The sequence below is a fragment of the Neltuma alba genome, unplaced genomic scaffold (assembly GCF_004799145.2).
Source record: "Neltuma alba isolate B1F8T4 unplaced genomic scaffold, ASM479914v2 tig00003186_pilon, whole genome shotgun sequence".
NCBI classification, from domain to species: domain Eukaryota; kingdom Viridiplantae; phylum Streptophyta; class Magnoliopsida; order Fabales; family Fabaceae; genus Neltuma; species Neltuma alba.
In genome coordinates this window covers 310,042-327,168 of record NW_021633177.1, presented here as the reverse complement: position 1 = coordinate 327,168, position 17,127 = coordinate 310,042, and the positions used below count along the sequence as shown (strand labels likewise).

Sequence of the window (17,127 nt, the reverse complement as noted above, 5' to 3'; positions counted from 1 at the left end):
TATATCTTTCCATTGATTTCTTCAAACTAGGACGACCATCATCACATGCGAAACTAATTTTCTAGCACCGGTTGCCTTTTGAGCGGACTAAACTGCAACTGTAACAAGCAACATCTAACAAACATAAAATTTAAAATTCATGGAAAAGTTAGTAGGGCGGTGGCCAGGGCCCCTACCGGTCCCCTGCCTTTGTCAGTGGCTGAATCTGAGCTGACTTAATTGTACCTTACCTGCTTCATGTGATTGGAAACTTGTTTTGCCTGGTAATTGGACTGCTAAGCATACACAGGCAAAGGTGGAGCCTGTTGAAGTGTAATTTTTGTCGATTGAAACTTTGAAATGCACCAAGAAGTGGGGTTATGTTCAGTATTTCAGTCCTATTTGTTCATTGTTGGAGAGTTCCCTGTCACTTTTTTTTTTTGGAAGTTACAAATAGGAATTCAGAAAAAAACGCACAACCGATAGTGAGGCAGGCAATTATGTTTCTGCTTAACATGATCCATTTGATGCTTTTATGAACATGTTGTTCAGATCATACATAGTGTAATGGAAATTTTGTTGAAGACAATTGAAAGCTGGTAATTGTTGATAGCTTTTTCCAAACTACTTGACAGCTTGGCCTGGATCTGGTTTTTGGTTATGCTACAAGGGACATAAGAAGTAACACATCTCCGGTGGCATTTGCCTTTTATTTTGTACACTTGTCTTTGTATGTCTTTCCACAGCCATTTGTGCAAAAGGGTTTTAAAAAAAAAAAAAAAAGGACCTCTGGTCGCATTTGGATGGAAGCCTTTGCATTTATGGGAAACTGACCCATAAAAACTTGCTTGTGACATGTGAGGGGGGAAAAATGTTACCTTTATGCCACAAGAATTAGTTGTCGCTACCCAATGCAAAACTGATTTTGTCAGAACTTCTTTTAAGAAATTAGTCAATGCTGCCCTATTGATATATTTTTCTCATGTTATGTCCTACCTGCATTTTGTCTTTTAGTCTGCAGTTTTCTGACTGTGACTAGTGCACAACCAGCTAAGAGGGAAGGGATTCCAACGTTTTGATGGTAAATTAACCCAAGTTTCTCCTAGCCATAGCATAATTTCAATATTCTTTTAGTTCCCACTTCCGGGCACAAGAGTAACTGAGCAAATAAGAATTGGAATGCCTTTGCCCTTTTTGCACCTGACGTTTAGCTTGCATCTCGTAAACAGTTATGTTGTTGGAACACCTAGAAGCGTTCTAAAGATTTGTATTCGCTCTGGGTTGGCTATGTCAATTAGCTCCAGAATCTAACTCTTTATTTTTATTTTTTAAAAGAAAAATCCTTTAGTAGCTATATCCTTATTGATTATAGCCCTTCCCTTGCCCTTTCCTTTCCGCCCCCCTTCCTACTGTTTGTACTGCTATGTGATATGTGGCTGTTATTTGCATGTCTTTTCCCTTGCTGGTTTGGGACTAGGTTATAGGTCATGCTGGTGCAGCTGCTGTTCTTGGGATTTGGGAGTTGTGGTTCAATGATTAACAAGGTTGGAACCTGGGGCTTAAGTGAATATTGAAAAATTGCAAGGTTCCATAGTTTTTCAGTACATATAATCTCTATGCAGGAGATCCTTAGCTTCACGTTCTGGTTCAGCCTGGATCGCTAGGTGACACCTGTTACTTTAATAACGTGCGTTTGGTGTTACTTCAGCATTTGAGCATATAAACGCATGTCTGGGAGCAATAGCTAATGCAGTACAGATTCCAGGTTGATAATTTCTTATTTGTTGTCGTCATTTGATTTCTGTTAGTTTATGATGGTGCCTGGACTCTTGAGATCTAACAGGGGGCAATATGGCTTCCTATTATTTTACAGTACTCCGAACTGTAGGTAATTTAGTCATGCGGCATCACGCTGATGTTTGTTAGACTCCTAATCCTTGTCAATTTGGTAACAGAGGATTATTAGTATTTGAAGCAGCAGTTCATAGGCATCCGAAACCTGAGCGTAGTCCGGAATAATAGTACAAATAGTACATTTGAGGAGCAGTGTTATGTTCCTAGTCCTTGTTAGGATACTTGCTGTCACAGCTGAATTTGCCTTATTTCTTGTTCAAGAGATGCCGAAGGGTTTAATCGCCAAAATGGATGTAAAGCCGGTCTTCCTATTGTTCCTAGTTTCAATTCCGAATGATATATGGAACTAGCAAGGCGTGGAGTGGCGTCTAGCCCGCCACATTCTATGGTCGTCTATGAGACGTCTCCACTATGGGAACTTTAGGAAGGCTTTTAATTATACGTTTCCTGCCTAAAAGCATGGAAAGTTCTTGAAGACTCATTGACTCGCGCGACTTCAGACTGCATTATTGGTACAGAATTAGCAAAGCTGAGGCCTCCTTTAAAATTTCCACGGGGTTGTACCTATTAGTGATTTGTTCGTTATTAAAGAACCGGTATCCTTCTACAGGACTAATTGAGGATATGTAGCTATATTTTATTGTTTGTAAAAATTTTTGTAAATGGTGAATTTGAGTATATAATTTTTCCATAATTGATTTTCAGTTTGAGACTTGAATATACCTTGATTATTCTTCTCAAACATACTGCGTACGAATTAAAGATAGTGAGCGTCTAATATGGTTCCAGGATAAACCCCCCCCCCCCCCGGTTAAACTTCAAAATTCAAATCAAATCCTCACAGTAGTATGGGCTGGCCCATTGCCTGATAAATTCTGCCGGGCTAGGAGAAAATAGAGGCTTGAGGCCACTTGGGTTAGCCTGAGTTAGCCCAAAAAGGAAAGGCTTCTTAAATGTTAAATCTTTCTTTGTCAATAGGATTGGGTCAAGTGAAAGGGTTAATTTCTGGATTCCTATTAGGGAATGTATCTATATTTAGTATATAACAATGTCCTGAATGAGATTATCTCGGGAGATACATGTGTCTAGCCAAAAAAAAAAAAAAAAAAACTTCCTTCTTTGTAAATAAAGAGTTGGCTCATGAAAGTCAGCATACTTTAAAGCTCAATGGACGTTTGCAAATTAGTCAGTAGAATTCGAATTCATAACTATACGAGTCACCAACATGGTGGATGAAAAGTTCCAGCAATATTCGAGATTTCAAGTCTTAAAGACAAGAACCCCAAAGCTAGTTGGAGAGACGCAAACGGTGTGGTCCCACAATTAATTTCCTACCTGGTACCCGCAATCACAATGTGCAAGCATGTTTTACCATCATTTCAGCAGTTGCAGGCTTGCCTATCCTTTTCCACTGTGTCTGGAACCAAAACCCCTTGTGTTCAGTGACACTAAGAGAGCTAACTTCGCTTCTACTGGATCCTGTATTCTTTTTAATTCATCTGTGTATGTATGTCCACTACAACTTGAACTAAATATCGGGTCGCTTACACACACATACTTATGGATAGGTTTTTTTTTTAAAATTAAAAACAATCTTATTTGAAACATTGTCGGACATTAAATATAGCCACTTCTTTTAATTGAAATTTGAACTTTGGGTCATCATGTTATGAGGGACTAGTTCTTTTCATTAGACTTAACTTTTGCTTATTATTATATCTCTTATATATATGTGGCCAACGTTTTCTTGTATTTGCGAACATGGCCAGCTTTTCAAGTTTCAATGAGTGGTCCAGACACTTGGCACGTAGTTAATATGCCATCTTTTCAACCACGGACATTATTTCGGTTGCTAAGGTTTATCTGAATTTACAGAGGTGGGGAACTGGGAATTTGAGTTTTTGCTGTCAATATGGAAATTTCACTGGTCTCGTTGTTTGTAAGGTTGATTGCAAGTATTTTTTAAAACTGCGAGACTTATTCTAGAAAGCTTCGAAATTCATCAGATTAATACTCTTGTAATAGAAAAAAGTGCATGTGTGTGTGTAATATTTATGGATGGCGCAATAGATTGCGTCAGCTAACATATTGACCTTTCATGAATAGTCGAGGTCTCCAGGAGGGTTGTCTCTTGGCTCTTTCCTGGCCGCCTGTCACCCATATACGTCATTGCTTGGGCTTTAGATGGTTTTTCCCAACCTCTTGTTTGTAGTCTTGGAAGAGACGTTGTCTGTCTTTTCTATTTTTCACGAGAGTTCTTCCTCTTATCTTTTATTAATACAAAATGGTTTTTTACAGCAGTAAAATGTAATTTTTACACTGATTTTGTAATAATCGTATAGATATAGCCGACTTATAGAGACTTGCTATATACTAATTAATAGCCTTTATTTATATATACAGTATATATTTTAGATCAAATGGGGTTCAAGCTCAACTAACCTGAGGACATAATACTTAAACAGCTCCTTTTAGGAAATACTAATGTTGGGCAGGGTGAAATTACATTATACCTTTAGGCATTGACCTAAGCACCCCATTCTAGTATATCTTCCCAAGTGTTAGTCAGCAAGCCTAATAGTCAAATGGGGAATCGAATCCCCGAACCTGTGAATGATGGGTTAGTCAACAAGCCTAATAGTCAAATTCTTGTTCTACAAACACCAACACAGCCCTGGTTTTTTCTTTCGGGTCTGGCCCCATCCTCCTTTGAAGTCACTTTGAAAAAATTGTATTATAAAAAATTGTACCATTATATCAAAATAAAAAAAAAATTGTACCAAAAAATAAAATAATAAAAAAGGCGCCCCTGCTTTCTCCACCTGAGCATTATAATTATAATGACTGTAATATCTTTTGCCCACATAATCATTACGGGGAAAATTTCAAAAAAAAAAAAAAGAAATTGCCATTTCCTAATTCAGGCAGCTAAGAGTTAAAAATGACAAAGAAGAAAATTGCACTTGATCTGATATTTTGCAAATATAATTAAATGATTAAAATGTCCTTGTATCGTATTTGAAAAAAAAAAGCTATTAAATTTATTATTACTAATATATTTTTGTCATTAGTTGTTCAACACTTGTTATTATCATTTTACAACTTGTTAATAAATAATTTTTCATTAACAATACATTTTTTCTCATTTGATATTCAACACTTGTCATTTGCTAGTTTAGAACATATTAATAAACTTTTTTATATAAAAATATTTCAGTCATTTAATTATATTTGCAAAATACTATATCAGGCACAACTTTCTTCTTTATCATTTTCAACTTTTAGGTGCCTAATTTAAAATATCACATTTTTAGCTTTCTTATTTGTCATTCTCCCATGATTATAATATCAAGAGAAATAGAAGTGCAAACTGTTTTTTTAAGCAAAAAAATCGAAGTGCAAACTTTGAAAAAAAAAAAAAGAAGGGAAAATAAAGAAGAGGAACTTGCTTCAAAACCAAGTCAGGCTGCTGGGTCCCATGGGAATTACGGGAGACCCCATCCTTTTTTTTTTTTTCCGGGGACCAATTACTGGATTCCCCATCTTAACCATGGACCCTGGCATATTCTCATGAATGTGCCGGATGAATTTTCCGAGGTAAATTTCGTGGGTCTGGAAGCTTGAGCTTTGAATCTAAAAAAGCAAGATGGTGATAGTAAAACCCACAATTTTGGATTCTCTCCGCTGAAACTGATTATCTTTCTTCCGAGAAAAAACAAATATAAAATAAAAAAAAATTATTCAAACATCCTTCGAAGTTTCCAATTTGACGTTGTCAAAAAATTGCTCAACAGTAAATTGGAACGGTGATTCCGTTCAACACCAGTTTGCGGGAAAATGAGGGAAAATGTTGTTGGACTAAAACGGGGGCGTTTAAGACAGTGGGCTTAATTGGGGTAGGTTGGGTTGGTTTCCGGCATCTATCTTGCTCGTCTGGGTCATTTTCCGCGTGTAAGCCTAAAAGGAATAGAATAATATTTAATATAAATACTACAGGGGGAGGGATGAAGCCGAAGGTCAAGCCAACTAACAGTAGCAGTAAAGAGTAGCTCAGACTCGGGAAGGTCAGTATACCAGTTCGCTTCTTCATGGATTCCGATTACGGTATTCCCAGAGAACTCTCCGATCTTCAGAAGCTCAGATCTCTCTACCACCCACAGCTCCCTCCCTGCCTCCAGGTTCTCTCTCGCTGCTCTTCTTTCCCTTTTCGCTTGTTTCCCTTTCTAGCATCTTTCCTTTTTATTTCTTTTTACGCGATCTGACAATCGGCATCTTTATTCTCTATCTTTCTCCTTGGTCTTTTCTTGACATTTAATATGATTTTGCCTTGGATCTTTTCTCATGGTTGGTGGTTTTATTTAGAATATTTGATTAGATCGCATTTGTATCCTTATTATATGATTTTTCCTGCAAAAAGTAAGTTCTATTGTCATTGATTTCATTTACGGTGGAACTCATTTCTTTCCTGGCCATTGTTTTTACGTTTTGAATGATCATACTGTGGTATATTCCTTTTCTTTTCCCAGTCCTCTTGCATGCACTCATCGCTTCCTTGCACTTTGCATTGGCATACTTTACCCTTTTTTTTTTTCACTCAATCATTTATTTCGTTATTGTTCACATTTCGAGTTTTGACCTGTGCATTATGCAACTACTCTGTTCCCTTTGATTTTCTGTTTCCGTTGGTGAGAAATGCTAGATAATGTAAGCCGGCTTTTTTATTTCAGTTGATTGTATACGCATAGGAGGCTCTGCTTTTGTTCATGGAATCGAATAAGACTTTTCGTTTTGTGCTAAAAGCTTAACATAAATGGGCCTAAATGATCTTATTATGCAGGGAACCACTGTCAGGGTTGAATTTGGTGATACAACTACAACTGCAGACCCAGTTGATGCCCATACTATTAGCCGCTCATTCCCGCACACTTATGGGCAGCCCTTGGCACACTTTCTCAGGGCCACTGCAAAAGTCCCTGATGCCCAGATTATAACCGAGCATCCAGCTATTAGGTCAACATCTATTCATCATTCTGATAGTCCTTGTGGTTCTTTTTCATAGTTTTCACCATGGCATTGCTAGATGACTGATATCCAGTTATTCAAAGTATGCATATTTGCTGATGCTCATATGCTTCATCTGTTTTGTCTTACATATTATATTATTACAGAGTGGGAATAGTTTTTTGCGGGAGACAATCTCCTGGAGGGCACAACGTTATTTGGGGTCTTTATTATGCTCTCAAAATTCACAATCCCAACAATGTCTTGATTGGATTTCTTGGTAAGCTTTATAGTTGGTTTTAAACTATTTATCTTGAATTGGAAGTCGTAATCTTGTTTCAGTTATTTTGTTTCTTATATAAAATGTTGTATAGTATGTATTTTCTTGTTCTTCTTCTTCGTTACCTCTTTATTCAACTGGTATTTTTTCCTGCTGTCTCAAATTTTCCTTTTGCCGTTTGGTTTTAGAAATATTAATTCTGACTTGGATGGAGGTTTATGGATTAGGATTGCATGACTGAACGAGTAGCATAACGTCCTACTTCCAATGGAAAAAGAATTTCAATGCCATGGTTGCTAGTCTCTCTTGCATCTTGAATTTGCACAAGGGAGAGGAAGAGATACTGTGCGAGCTATAGGAATCCAAGAGACACCAACTGATAGGGAACTAACATTTAGAGAAAACTTGATAGGTCACAGAATCTTGGGCTAGCTTTTAAGGCCTCTTGTACATTCTAATTGGATTATGATAGGATCCACATTGGGTGGCCATTAATATTTCCTATGGTTCTAGTGGCTTGGTTTACCCCCCTTACAAGCTGGTTTTTAGGAGTGGGTTCTCTTTACTTGCTCAGTTCTCTGTCGATCAGTAATGTGGGACTACATCTGATTGCTGAGATTTTAGCCTTACTTTCGAGATTTCAATCCCGCTTTCAGCCCGATCCTGCGGAAATTTTTTAGGAACTGGATAGGTGCTTGATTTGGAAACTTCAGATTACACAATTCTATAATCATAATTCCTATTTGATTATTACGTTCTGAATATGTGTTTTAAATAGATATACAAGAATAGGCAGTGTTTCTTGAATTAATATTTTAATTGAATATGGGACAGGACCCATCATTTATTGAAAGATCTATGTTGTGCTTTGTAAACTTGAAACTAAGTCTAGAATTTATCTAGTTCCATCACATTTCTGGTGATTGTTGAAATCTGGGATCAAATTTCAGGATTTTAGATGGTATTGATTTATAATTTTTCCTTTTTGTTCACTTCAAGTATGATAGATATATCATTAGACCTTATTGTTGAATGCAATAAATTAAACTTGTGGTAAAATTTCTCATAAAGTTGTCATGCACTCCTTTCACTCTGCAGGTGGTTCAGATGGTCTATTTGCCCAGAAAACTCTTGAGATAACTGATGAGATTCTTTCAACGTGCAAAAACCAAGGTAGATGGTGGTAAACTGAAGTCATTTTAATTAGTTATTATATATTACATTGGAAATTAATTATATTCTTATTGTTGTGGTTCTTTAAGGTGGTTATGATTTGTTGGGACGAACAAAAGATCAAATTAGAACGAAAGAACAAGTTAATGCTGCACTTGCTACATGCAATAATTTGAAACTTGACGGACTTGTCATAATTGGGGGTAAAGCTGATTTTCCTGAACTTTCATTTATGGTTGCCATTCCATCTTGAACAGAAGTTCTTAATCATTTAAATCTATAATTTTTTAGGGGTGACATCAAATACAGATGCTGCTCAGCTTGCAGAAACATTTGCTGAAGCAAAATGCCCAACAAAGGTATGCCAATAGTTCTGGATTTTTCATTTTATTCACACGGATGCAAATTTATTTCTGAAGCTAGGGATTATTTCTTTGTAATTAATTAGTTCTATAGTCTTTCTGTTCTTTATAAAGTGTAGTTGAAATTCAGTGCACAATTTCCGCATTCATTTATTGATTATCTTAATTGGAATTCTGCAGGTGGTTGGCGCTCCCGTAACTTTGAATGGAGATCTTAAAAACCAGTTCCTGGAAACTACAGTCGGTTTTGATACGATATGCAAGGTATTTCGTCAATCATGGCTAGATCTAGATGTTAAGTTTAAAAATGATTCTAAGCATTAAAATGTGAATAGAACTGAAGAAACTTGCTTCTCTGACAAGATTATGCTGTCTTCCGTGTTACTTCTGGCTGTAATTGCTTTTCTTTGGAGTGTGGTAAATTTCACTCTGCATCAGCATATGATGCTTTCTCTTTGTGTTTTATGCCACCTTTTCTTTCTATATGTTAATTGAAACATATAAAACACAGACATCGAAGCTATTTTATTTTTTTTAAATGTTATAGTGCCTAATTGGGAATCTACTGGAGAGAAGCATGCACAAATATGGATTATTTTTAAATATTTATTGGACCATTGTGTGTTCAGGTTGTCTACTGCTCGCCATGTTAATGGTAGAAGTTTATGTTCTCATGAGGGCTCTATTACTTCCCCATCCTTTAACAATAAAAAAAGAAAGAAAAAAATTTGCGCTATTGCAGTATATATGGGCCATTGCAATATAGTATATGGTTCATTCATTCTGTGAAATAACGAGCATTGAAACCCTGTAAAACTTCTCCTTTTCTCCTCTCTCAGGTGAATTCTCAGCTCATCAGCAATGTCTGCACTGATGCGCTCTCTGCCGAGAAGGTAACAAATCAATTGCCTTTTCCAGTTTTGTCTGTTATTATTTCCATCTCATAGGCTGTGTTTCTTTGTTTGAACTGTTTGAACCTGTGTCAAGGGAAATCTTGCTTAGCACGTTAGAAGCTGTAGCCATGACTTGTGAGCCCGGGACTGCTAGCTAAATTTCCATTAACCCTGCTTACCTTAGTGAAACCTGGGTGATTGTCCTGTGAAAATATTTGAGTTCCTTTTTACTGCTGTTTGTGTGTTGGGCCTGTTATTGAAGAAATAAGGGGAAAGATGTGAACGTTGGGCTTGATTAGAGTAATCATAAAAATATGCATGTGGGTGTTGATGAAGTGAGAGATGATAACTGGGATGGTCGTTGGTGCAGAAATAAAATTGGAGGTGGAGTAACTTCGCCAGACATGGGATAGAAGAGAGAGAAAGTGAGGCTATTTGTACCGGAATAGAAAATCTCTAGGCTGAGAGAAGTGTGAAATGTCTGGGAATTGGTTTGGAGCGACCAGTTATCTCAAATTAGAGGGAGTTTCAAATATCAGTACTTGATACTTAGAATGCCTGTAGGTTTCTATCAATGTGTGTGTAATCATTGTGTGTACATTTCTGACCTGATTTTACTTTTCCAGTATTACTATTTCATCCGTCTCATGGGCCGCAAGGCATCGCATGTTGCTCTGGAGTGCACCCTGCAGTCCCATCCAAATATGGAAAGTATCGTTATCTCACATCATTTAAGTCTGATGTTGATGTAGTTTCTGATGGTAAAATTTTACTTGGCATGCTCTATGCAGGTAATTCTTGGTGAAGAGGTTGCCGCTTCAAAACTTACCCTTTTTGATATTACAAAACAAATTACTGATGCAGTTCAGGCCAGAGCAGAGCATGGTTTGCATTTTCTGGTTTCTCCTGTCAGTTTTTGGTTTTCTTTTATACACCATCTCATACTTGCGTTTTTGCTCCAGACAAGTATCATGGAGTCATCCTACTGCCAGAAGGGCTAATAGAGAGCATTCCTGAAGTGTATGCACTCCTAAAGGTAAATCCACATCACAATAAAAAGACAAAGAAACTCTCATTATGAACATGTGATAAAAATAGTATTGAATCTTTGTTTATATTTCTGTCTCCACAGACTCTTGGAGACCATTAAAGAATCAGTGACTTTTTCATTTTCTTTTTGAAGCAAAAATTACAGCTTTTCTTGTCTTGTGGTAGAGGATGGACCCTTAATCAGTTTTTGCTAACGCCTTCTTTAATTTAGGAAATTCATAGTCTACTCAGACAAGGTGTAGCTGTTGACAACATATCTTCTCAGCTTTCACCATGGGCATCTGCTTTGTTTGAATTTATGCCCCCCTTTATTAGGAAACAGGTTGACTCATTTTTTGGGGTTGAATACTGGCTGTTAATTAGTTGCTTTTGTGAGTAGTAAGAGGGTGAATCTGACTTTGATCTATAATTCTGTAGCTGCTCCTATATCCAGAATCAGATGACTCTGCACAGTTGTCCCAGGTAATTGCAGTTGGATTCTTTGTTCACATGCATTGCTTCTAACTTTGCTGGTCTTTAGTTCCTTTATTTGAACAAATTGACGTGCAGATTGAGACTGAAAAACTACTGGCATATCTTGTGGAGGGAGAGATAAACAAGCGTGCGGTATGGTTGCTGGATCTGTTCTTCATCCTGTCATTAATTCTCTTTACGTGACTTAACTGGTTTCTCAACCTTTTTTTTTGGCACTCTTACAGTTTTTAATGTTTAAATTTATTATTCTATTTTTTTCTCCTTATTAAAATGCAGAATTTTATTGTAGTGGCGTAATCTTGCTAACAGATAGTAATAAGAAATAAATACTGAATAATTTCAGTCTAAGATTCATACAGCTAAACCATGTTCAAAGTAAGACTTGTGGGCCTGGGCCTATCATATCAGTTTCTTTTACCCTTACATTCACTAATAAATCTTTCTATTCTTTTGTTCCTAGTCAAGACTATCTTCAGAGTTTTCCTTCTTGTTCCTACTTGCATTGTAAAAAAGGAAGCATTTTCTCCTTGAATGGTAGATGTTTTTGTGGTTGGGATCTTATTGCTTTGACATCTTTGTTGAGTGTGTATGATGCACGGAACAAATTTGCATTACATTTGTTATTTCAATCTAGTGTGGTTCTTGCATTCTTCTTTAAAAGTGATGGGAAAAGCCCTCTTCTGCTTGGATTTTTATGTTACTTGTCAGAAACATAGGTTTGGGTTCCTTTTGCAGAAAGAAGGCACATATAAGGGAAAAAAGTTCAATGCCATCTGCCACTTTTTTGGTTACCAAGCCCGAGGTTCTCTGCCATCAAAATTTGATTGTGACTATGCATATGTATGTTGTTCAGGTTCCCTTCATTTGCTGCTTTTGGCATATTGTGTTAGTGGGTTGCCTATGTTGTTTGTGACTATTTTATATTATTGCAGGTTCTTGGGCACATCTGCTACCATATACTTGCAGCTGGTCTAAATGGCTACATGGCAACTGTTACCAACCTGAAGAATCCTGTAAACAAGTGGCGCTGTGGGGCTGCTCCAATCACAGTACTTCTTAATTCTTTTCTTATTCTTTGCTAGTATTTGATCCACGGTTCACAACTGTGGGGTAATTCATGATTTATTAGATTATACGAAATGCTTTCCGTGCTGGAGAATCTTTACTTGTTTTGTCTTTCATGTGATGCACTTTAGGCTATGATGACGGTGAAGCGTTGGTCGCCAAATCCTGGAGCTGTATCAATTGGAAAACCTGCTATTCATCCAGCCAATGTTGACTTGAGAGGCAAAGCATACGAGTAAGTCTCATTGTCATTCTGCGTTATGTTTATTTATAAGTGTGCTAGTATATGGTAATTGCAGGTTTCTAATCAGTTTCATTAGTATGTCTGTTACTTGGTTTGATTTCTTGGGAGTCATCATCTGGCTTACTCTGAGTCTTGGTCATGGTTGCAGGCTGTTGCTGCAGAACGCATCAAGATTTCTTATGGATGATATTTATAGAAATCCAGGTCCACTTCAGTTTGATGGTCCTGGTGCAGATGCCAAGGTTATCACGCTGTGCGTTGAAGATATGGACTATATGGGCCGCATTAAGAAACTTCAGGAGTACCTTGACAAGGTTCCAACTCTTTATCTTAACAGTCTGTTTGAGCCATTTAGGACAATTTATCATCCAAACGTTTGCAAAATAGTGAATTTTTTGACTGAATCAACGGACAGGGGACCCAAACCTCCTTGTGATGTGCTGTATTAGGGGCATGTCACTTTCCATAAATGATTATCAGTTCCTCTTTGGCATGATCTTATTTATTCTTCAGTTACATGTCTTTCTTTGATCGATAGATAATCTGTGTCTTTGTCATGCATTTACATCCAATGTGCTTCTCATGGGTTTCTCCTTGCCTCTTCAGGTTCGTACTATTGTAAAGCCTGGATGCCCTCAGGATGTTTTGAAAGCAGCTCTCAGTGTGATGTCTTCTGTTACAGAAGTTCTAACCACTATGTCTCAATCTTCTGTAAACAACATGGCATGACCCTTCATGAGTAGTATATGCACGATGTATTTTCTTTGAAAATTTTCCAGCATAATTGCCTTAGCTCTTTTATTTTATTATGTTTTTATAGTAGGCCTAGAGGTTGGTGGTAATAAAGATTTAGATCTGATACATTGGGTGTATTTCAATGTCAAAGTTTTGAATTCTTTCCGTAATTGTAAGCGGGATCCTAGACCTAAGAGTTCCGTGTGGCATTTTTTGGAAATTTGGTTTAGCTTGGTGACTCTGATTATTTCTCCCGTCGTCACCCCAAAAGAATTTCAGTGTTCGTTAATCCTTATTCATCGTAATCTTCGGCCAAAATAACAAGGTAAATCAGGAATTTTAAAAACATCCCAATTTGATGGGGAAACAAACCTTTATATAGGCTAAAGTTGGAATTATCTTCCAAATACTAACTCGTAGATAGAAACCCTTGGGTTTGAAAATAGGTGCTATTTTTATTATTATTATTATTTTAGAAAATAACGAACATTATCATTATCAATAAATTTATTTATAATTATAATTTTCTTATTCGAAGTTTATTTTTTCCCGTGAAAGAAGGAAAAGCGGGGTCGAGCCCTTTACGCGATCGTGATTATCCTTCCAGGTCTTTCTAGACCTTCACCATCTTTCCTTATGGGGGCTTTCAACTTTCCTTGGGAGGAGACTGCCAAATTCTTCGCTGTAAAGGCTGGTTAGGACACATCTTTGCCGCGCAGTCTGCGCATATGTTTACTTGTCAAACTCGGAAGTTGGTTCTCCGAGTTTAATGTTTTTATATTTTTAACTAACAAAATCGTATTGATTAGCTCTTAAACTTGTGATATCTATAAATTTGGTTAAACGTACGAGTTCATTTACTGAATTTATTGTTTTTGCGTTTTTAGCTTACAAAATCGTGTCAATTTGCTTTTAAACTCGTATTAAATTTTGTAATATAATTATGTTTAGTGACTTTATATATGAATTTTATAAAAATTTCTTTGTTGAATATAATAAATTATAAGCATTGATGGATATAATTTTAATTATTTAAATTTAAAATATATTTAAATAAAATTGTTCTCATTTTTATATCTTAATTATTTGATTATATATTTTTAATACCAGTTTATTAATAAAAATAAACTCTTATAAGTTTCATGATCTGAGTTTATATTATTATAACGAGTTTGTTTAAACTTTCAACTTTGCCAACCTTACATGAACACATGTCGAAATTGAACTGTCCATTCCCGCTGTAATATCTCCTTCATGCCTTGTCCCACCGCATAGCAATCTGTGATCAGCTTGTGACTGTTTATATCCTCATCGCAGTCAACTTGGAGACACAGCTTCAGACCTTCGCAAATCCCCTAAACTCCTGCATTTCTGGCGTTACTGTAGCCGAGTCTTCCAGAAAATCCTTGAAGCCACTCCCCACGGTAACCCCCTCCCCCCCGGCTCACTCCTCCCCAACAGCTTCCCCAGTACTCGAGCTTGGCTATTCTTTGATTGGTCTCTCAATATTCTGTGGTCTCTGAAATTCCTGTTGATGAATACGAGCATTCCTCCATTTTCATATAAACCAGCAGCCAATCGCAAACAGTTCTGGCCCTCTTCCGTGTTGTCGCTGTATTCCATGTTTAACTCTAACCAGCTCGGCCAATCTGCAAGTTGAAACATCCTGTCTCTCGCGTGGGGAACGAGCTTCTTCCATACCTGTACCACAAATGGACAATCGCGCAGAGCACGGAGTGTGGTTTCTTCGGATAGATCACAATTCACAGTAAACATTTCCTCCATCCCACTGCTTTGTTAAGCTTTCGGTGAGAATTCTGTTATTAAGAACCAGCCACATAAAGGTTCTCACCCTCGCTGGATTTCTCAGTTTCTAAATCAGTTTCGATTGGTTATGATTATCCTCCTCGTCCCCTCTTCGCAGCCAAGCGTAAGTACTTTCTTTTGTGAACTGACCATTTCCAGTTAGACGCCATTTGGGTGAGTTCTCTGGAGAATTCGTGGTCCCTTCTCCGGACTTCTCACCCTCTCTGTTGCTCTCTGGACAACGTGAGATCCTCTTCCACATGCGGCTTCTTCTTCTTCACTTTGGCTCACTCTGGGAGCTCAGCATATTTTATCAATTAACTATCAAATTTAATATGAGTAATGGCCAAAGACCACATTGTTATAGTTTGGAAACTTTTGGGATGATGTGAAAATTTTTAAAGTAAATTTGCACCTTAAAAAAAAAAAAGGTTATGAAGGACATATGGATCTGTTAGCTTATCATATTTAGTCACCTAACAGGCAAATTTAACCTATATATTAATTGTGTCAAAATTGCAACAATTTAAAAATTTTGGAAAGACATTGGAAAAAAAACAACTCTTTGGATACCTAATGATCCTACATAAAAACTTTCATGACAAATTTGGTCAAGTGAATTGTTAAGATAGTGAATATAAATATATAGTTGAAAAAAAGTTAATATTTTTTTCTTAAAAAACTATGACTTACTTCAAAATGCGCTCATATGTGTGTGTGTGTGGGGAATCAGTTGTGTTCAACTTCGAAAGTTTACAAGCAAATGAAATTGCAAGGTCTCAGGGTCACCCGCAATGATTCTACATTCTAAGAAAGGAGCTTTTGTCAAAAAGAAAGGAGCGTTTGACAGTATATACGGACGAGAAATAGACAAGAACTTTCTAATATAAAACATCATTCATGAATAGAGAATTTGTTGTATTATTTTGATATATAAATAATAAAAAGTAAGCACAAAAAACTTAAAAAAAGGCATTCTCCTTGGGCTTCTAATAATGAAAGTATTTGCAACATTTCAATATTAGTAGGAATTAACATCTTCCCCTTTTTCTAGTAAACACAAACTCTCTCTATGATAACAAAAGAAAACACTATTTTCCATAGCTCTCACTAACATATTGGTTGGAATTGTTGCATTATACTTCCAAATCTGCCCATCTCCCATCCGTATTATGATGTCATCATTCTTCCTTATACCTAATATGTGATAGGGAATTATTTTTGTTGCCATGGAGAAGATATTTGTCCATGACTTATGATCCCTAAATTGTTTCATAATCCACAGGGAATAAATGCAACGTGTTGCCTCATCAGTTTCATCATCATACATATACTTCTCTTGTATCAAGAGGAGAGAGTCTCCCGTAGTTTTGAGAGAACACACACTGTCAGGATCTGTGCCAAGAGTCTCAGGAAGTAACATTTGTCCAAACACTTCATGTGTCAAATCAAATGTAAGTATAAAGTGATAATTTTCTTTACTGTGTCCAGCTATCCAGTAAAGCATATCATCAAAGCATACGTGGAAGAATACGTAGGACGCACCAAAATGAATGAAACATGGAGGGATATCGCCTACAAGACATTTCCATGACCACGTGACATATGAGAAAACCCAAGCAGAATCAATCTGAGTATCAATCTGATTAATATCACGATGAACAAGGTGTACAATTTTAAAGTCATTGCTGCTACTATCAAAACCAAATCCTACATTGGATAGTCTTTCATCCCAAGCCATTGTGGGGGGGAGGCATATATATTTTCGAACGGTTGGATTCCAAAGAATGAATTTAAAAGATAGTCTATTGACAAGACATACCAAGCCATTGCTTACCCCTATCAGTCTTGTGTCTATAAAATCATCAGTGCTAGGAGTCTCCATTGTGCGAAACAAATCAAATTGGTCGTTATCCCAATGCAATGAATAGGTTACTTGAGTTACTGAGCTCTTTTTGTGGTGACAGACTTTAATCAGGAGGATTTGATTTCCGAAATCAAAAGTTCGGTTTAGGCTGCGAGATACGAAATTAGGACTAGTAAGAAGAACATTCCAGTACCTACAAACAAAGGCGCATTGAAACAGGCTTTGAGCATCTAGTTTGAGCAAAATTTCTTCGAGAACATGGGAAGGAATGAAAAGAATGTCGCCATTGGAGGCTGTGAGTTTTGCTTTCTTGGAAGCCGTCATGAGTTCGGCACCGTTGAGAG

General features: G+C 36.9%; 1 protein-coding gene across 1 annotated transcript; it reads left to right on the top strand.

Moving 5' to 3' along the window:
• Window positions 1-5,840: 5,840 nt before the first annotated feature.
• LOC114740698 (pyrophosphate--fructose 6-phosphate 1-phosphotransferase subunit alpha) lies at window positions 5,841-13,357 on the top strand. Its single transcript, XM_028928908.1, has 19 exons — window positions 5,841-6,011; window positions 6,671-6,843; window positions 7,002-7,114; window positions 8,213-8,287; window positions 8,377-8,490; window positions 8,579-8,646; window positions 8,830-8,913; window positions 9,489-9,542; window positions 10,169-10,249; window positions 10,334-10,427; window positions 10,505-10,578; window positions 10,804-10,914; window positions 11,010-11,054; window positions 11,142-11,198; window positions 11,802-11,906; window positions 11,999-12,115; window positions 12,263-12,366; window positions 12,524-12,689; window positions 12,982-13,357. The coding sequence occupies exons 1-19, from the start codon at window positions 5,922-5,924 to the stop codon at window positions 13,102-13,104; spliced, it is 1,848 nt and encodes a 615-aa protein (XP_028784741.1). The 5' UTR covers window positions 5,841-5,921; the 3' UTR covers window positions 13,105-13,357.
• The last annotated feature ends 3,770 nt before the right edge of the window (window positions 13,358-17,127 follow it).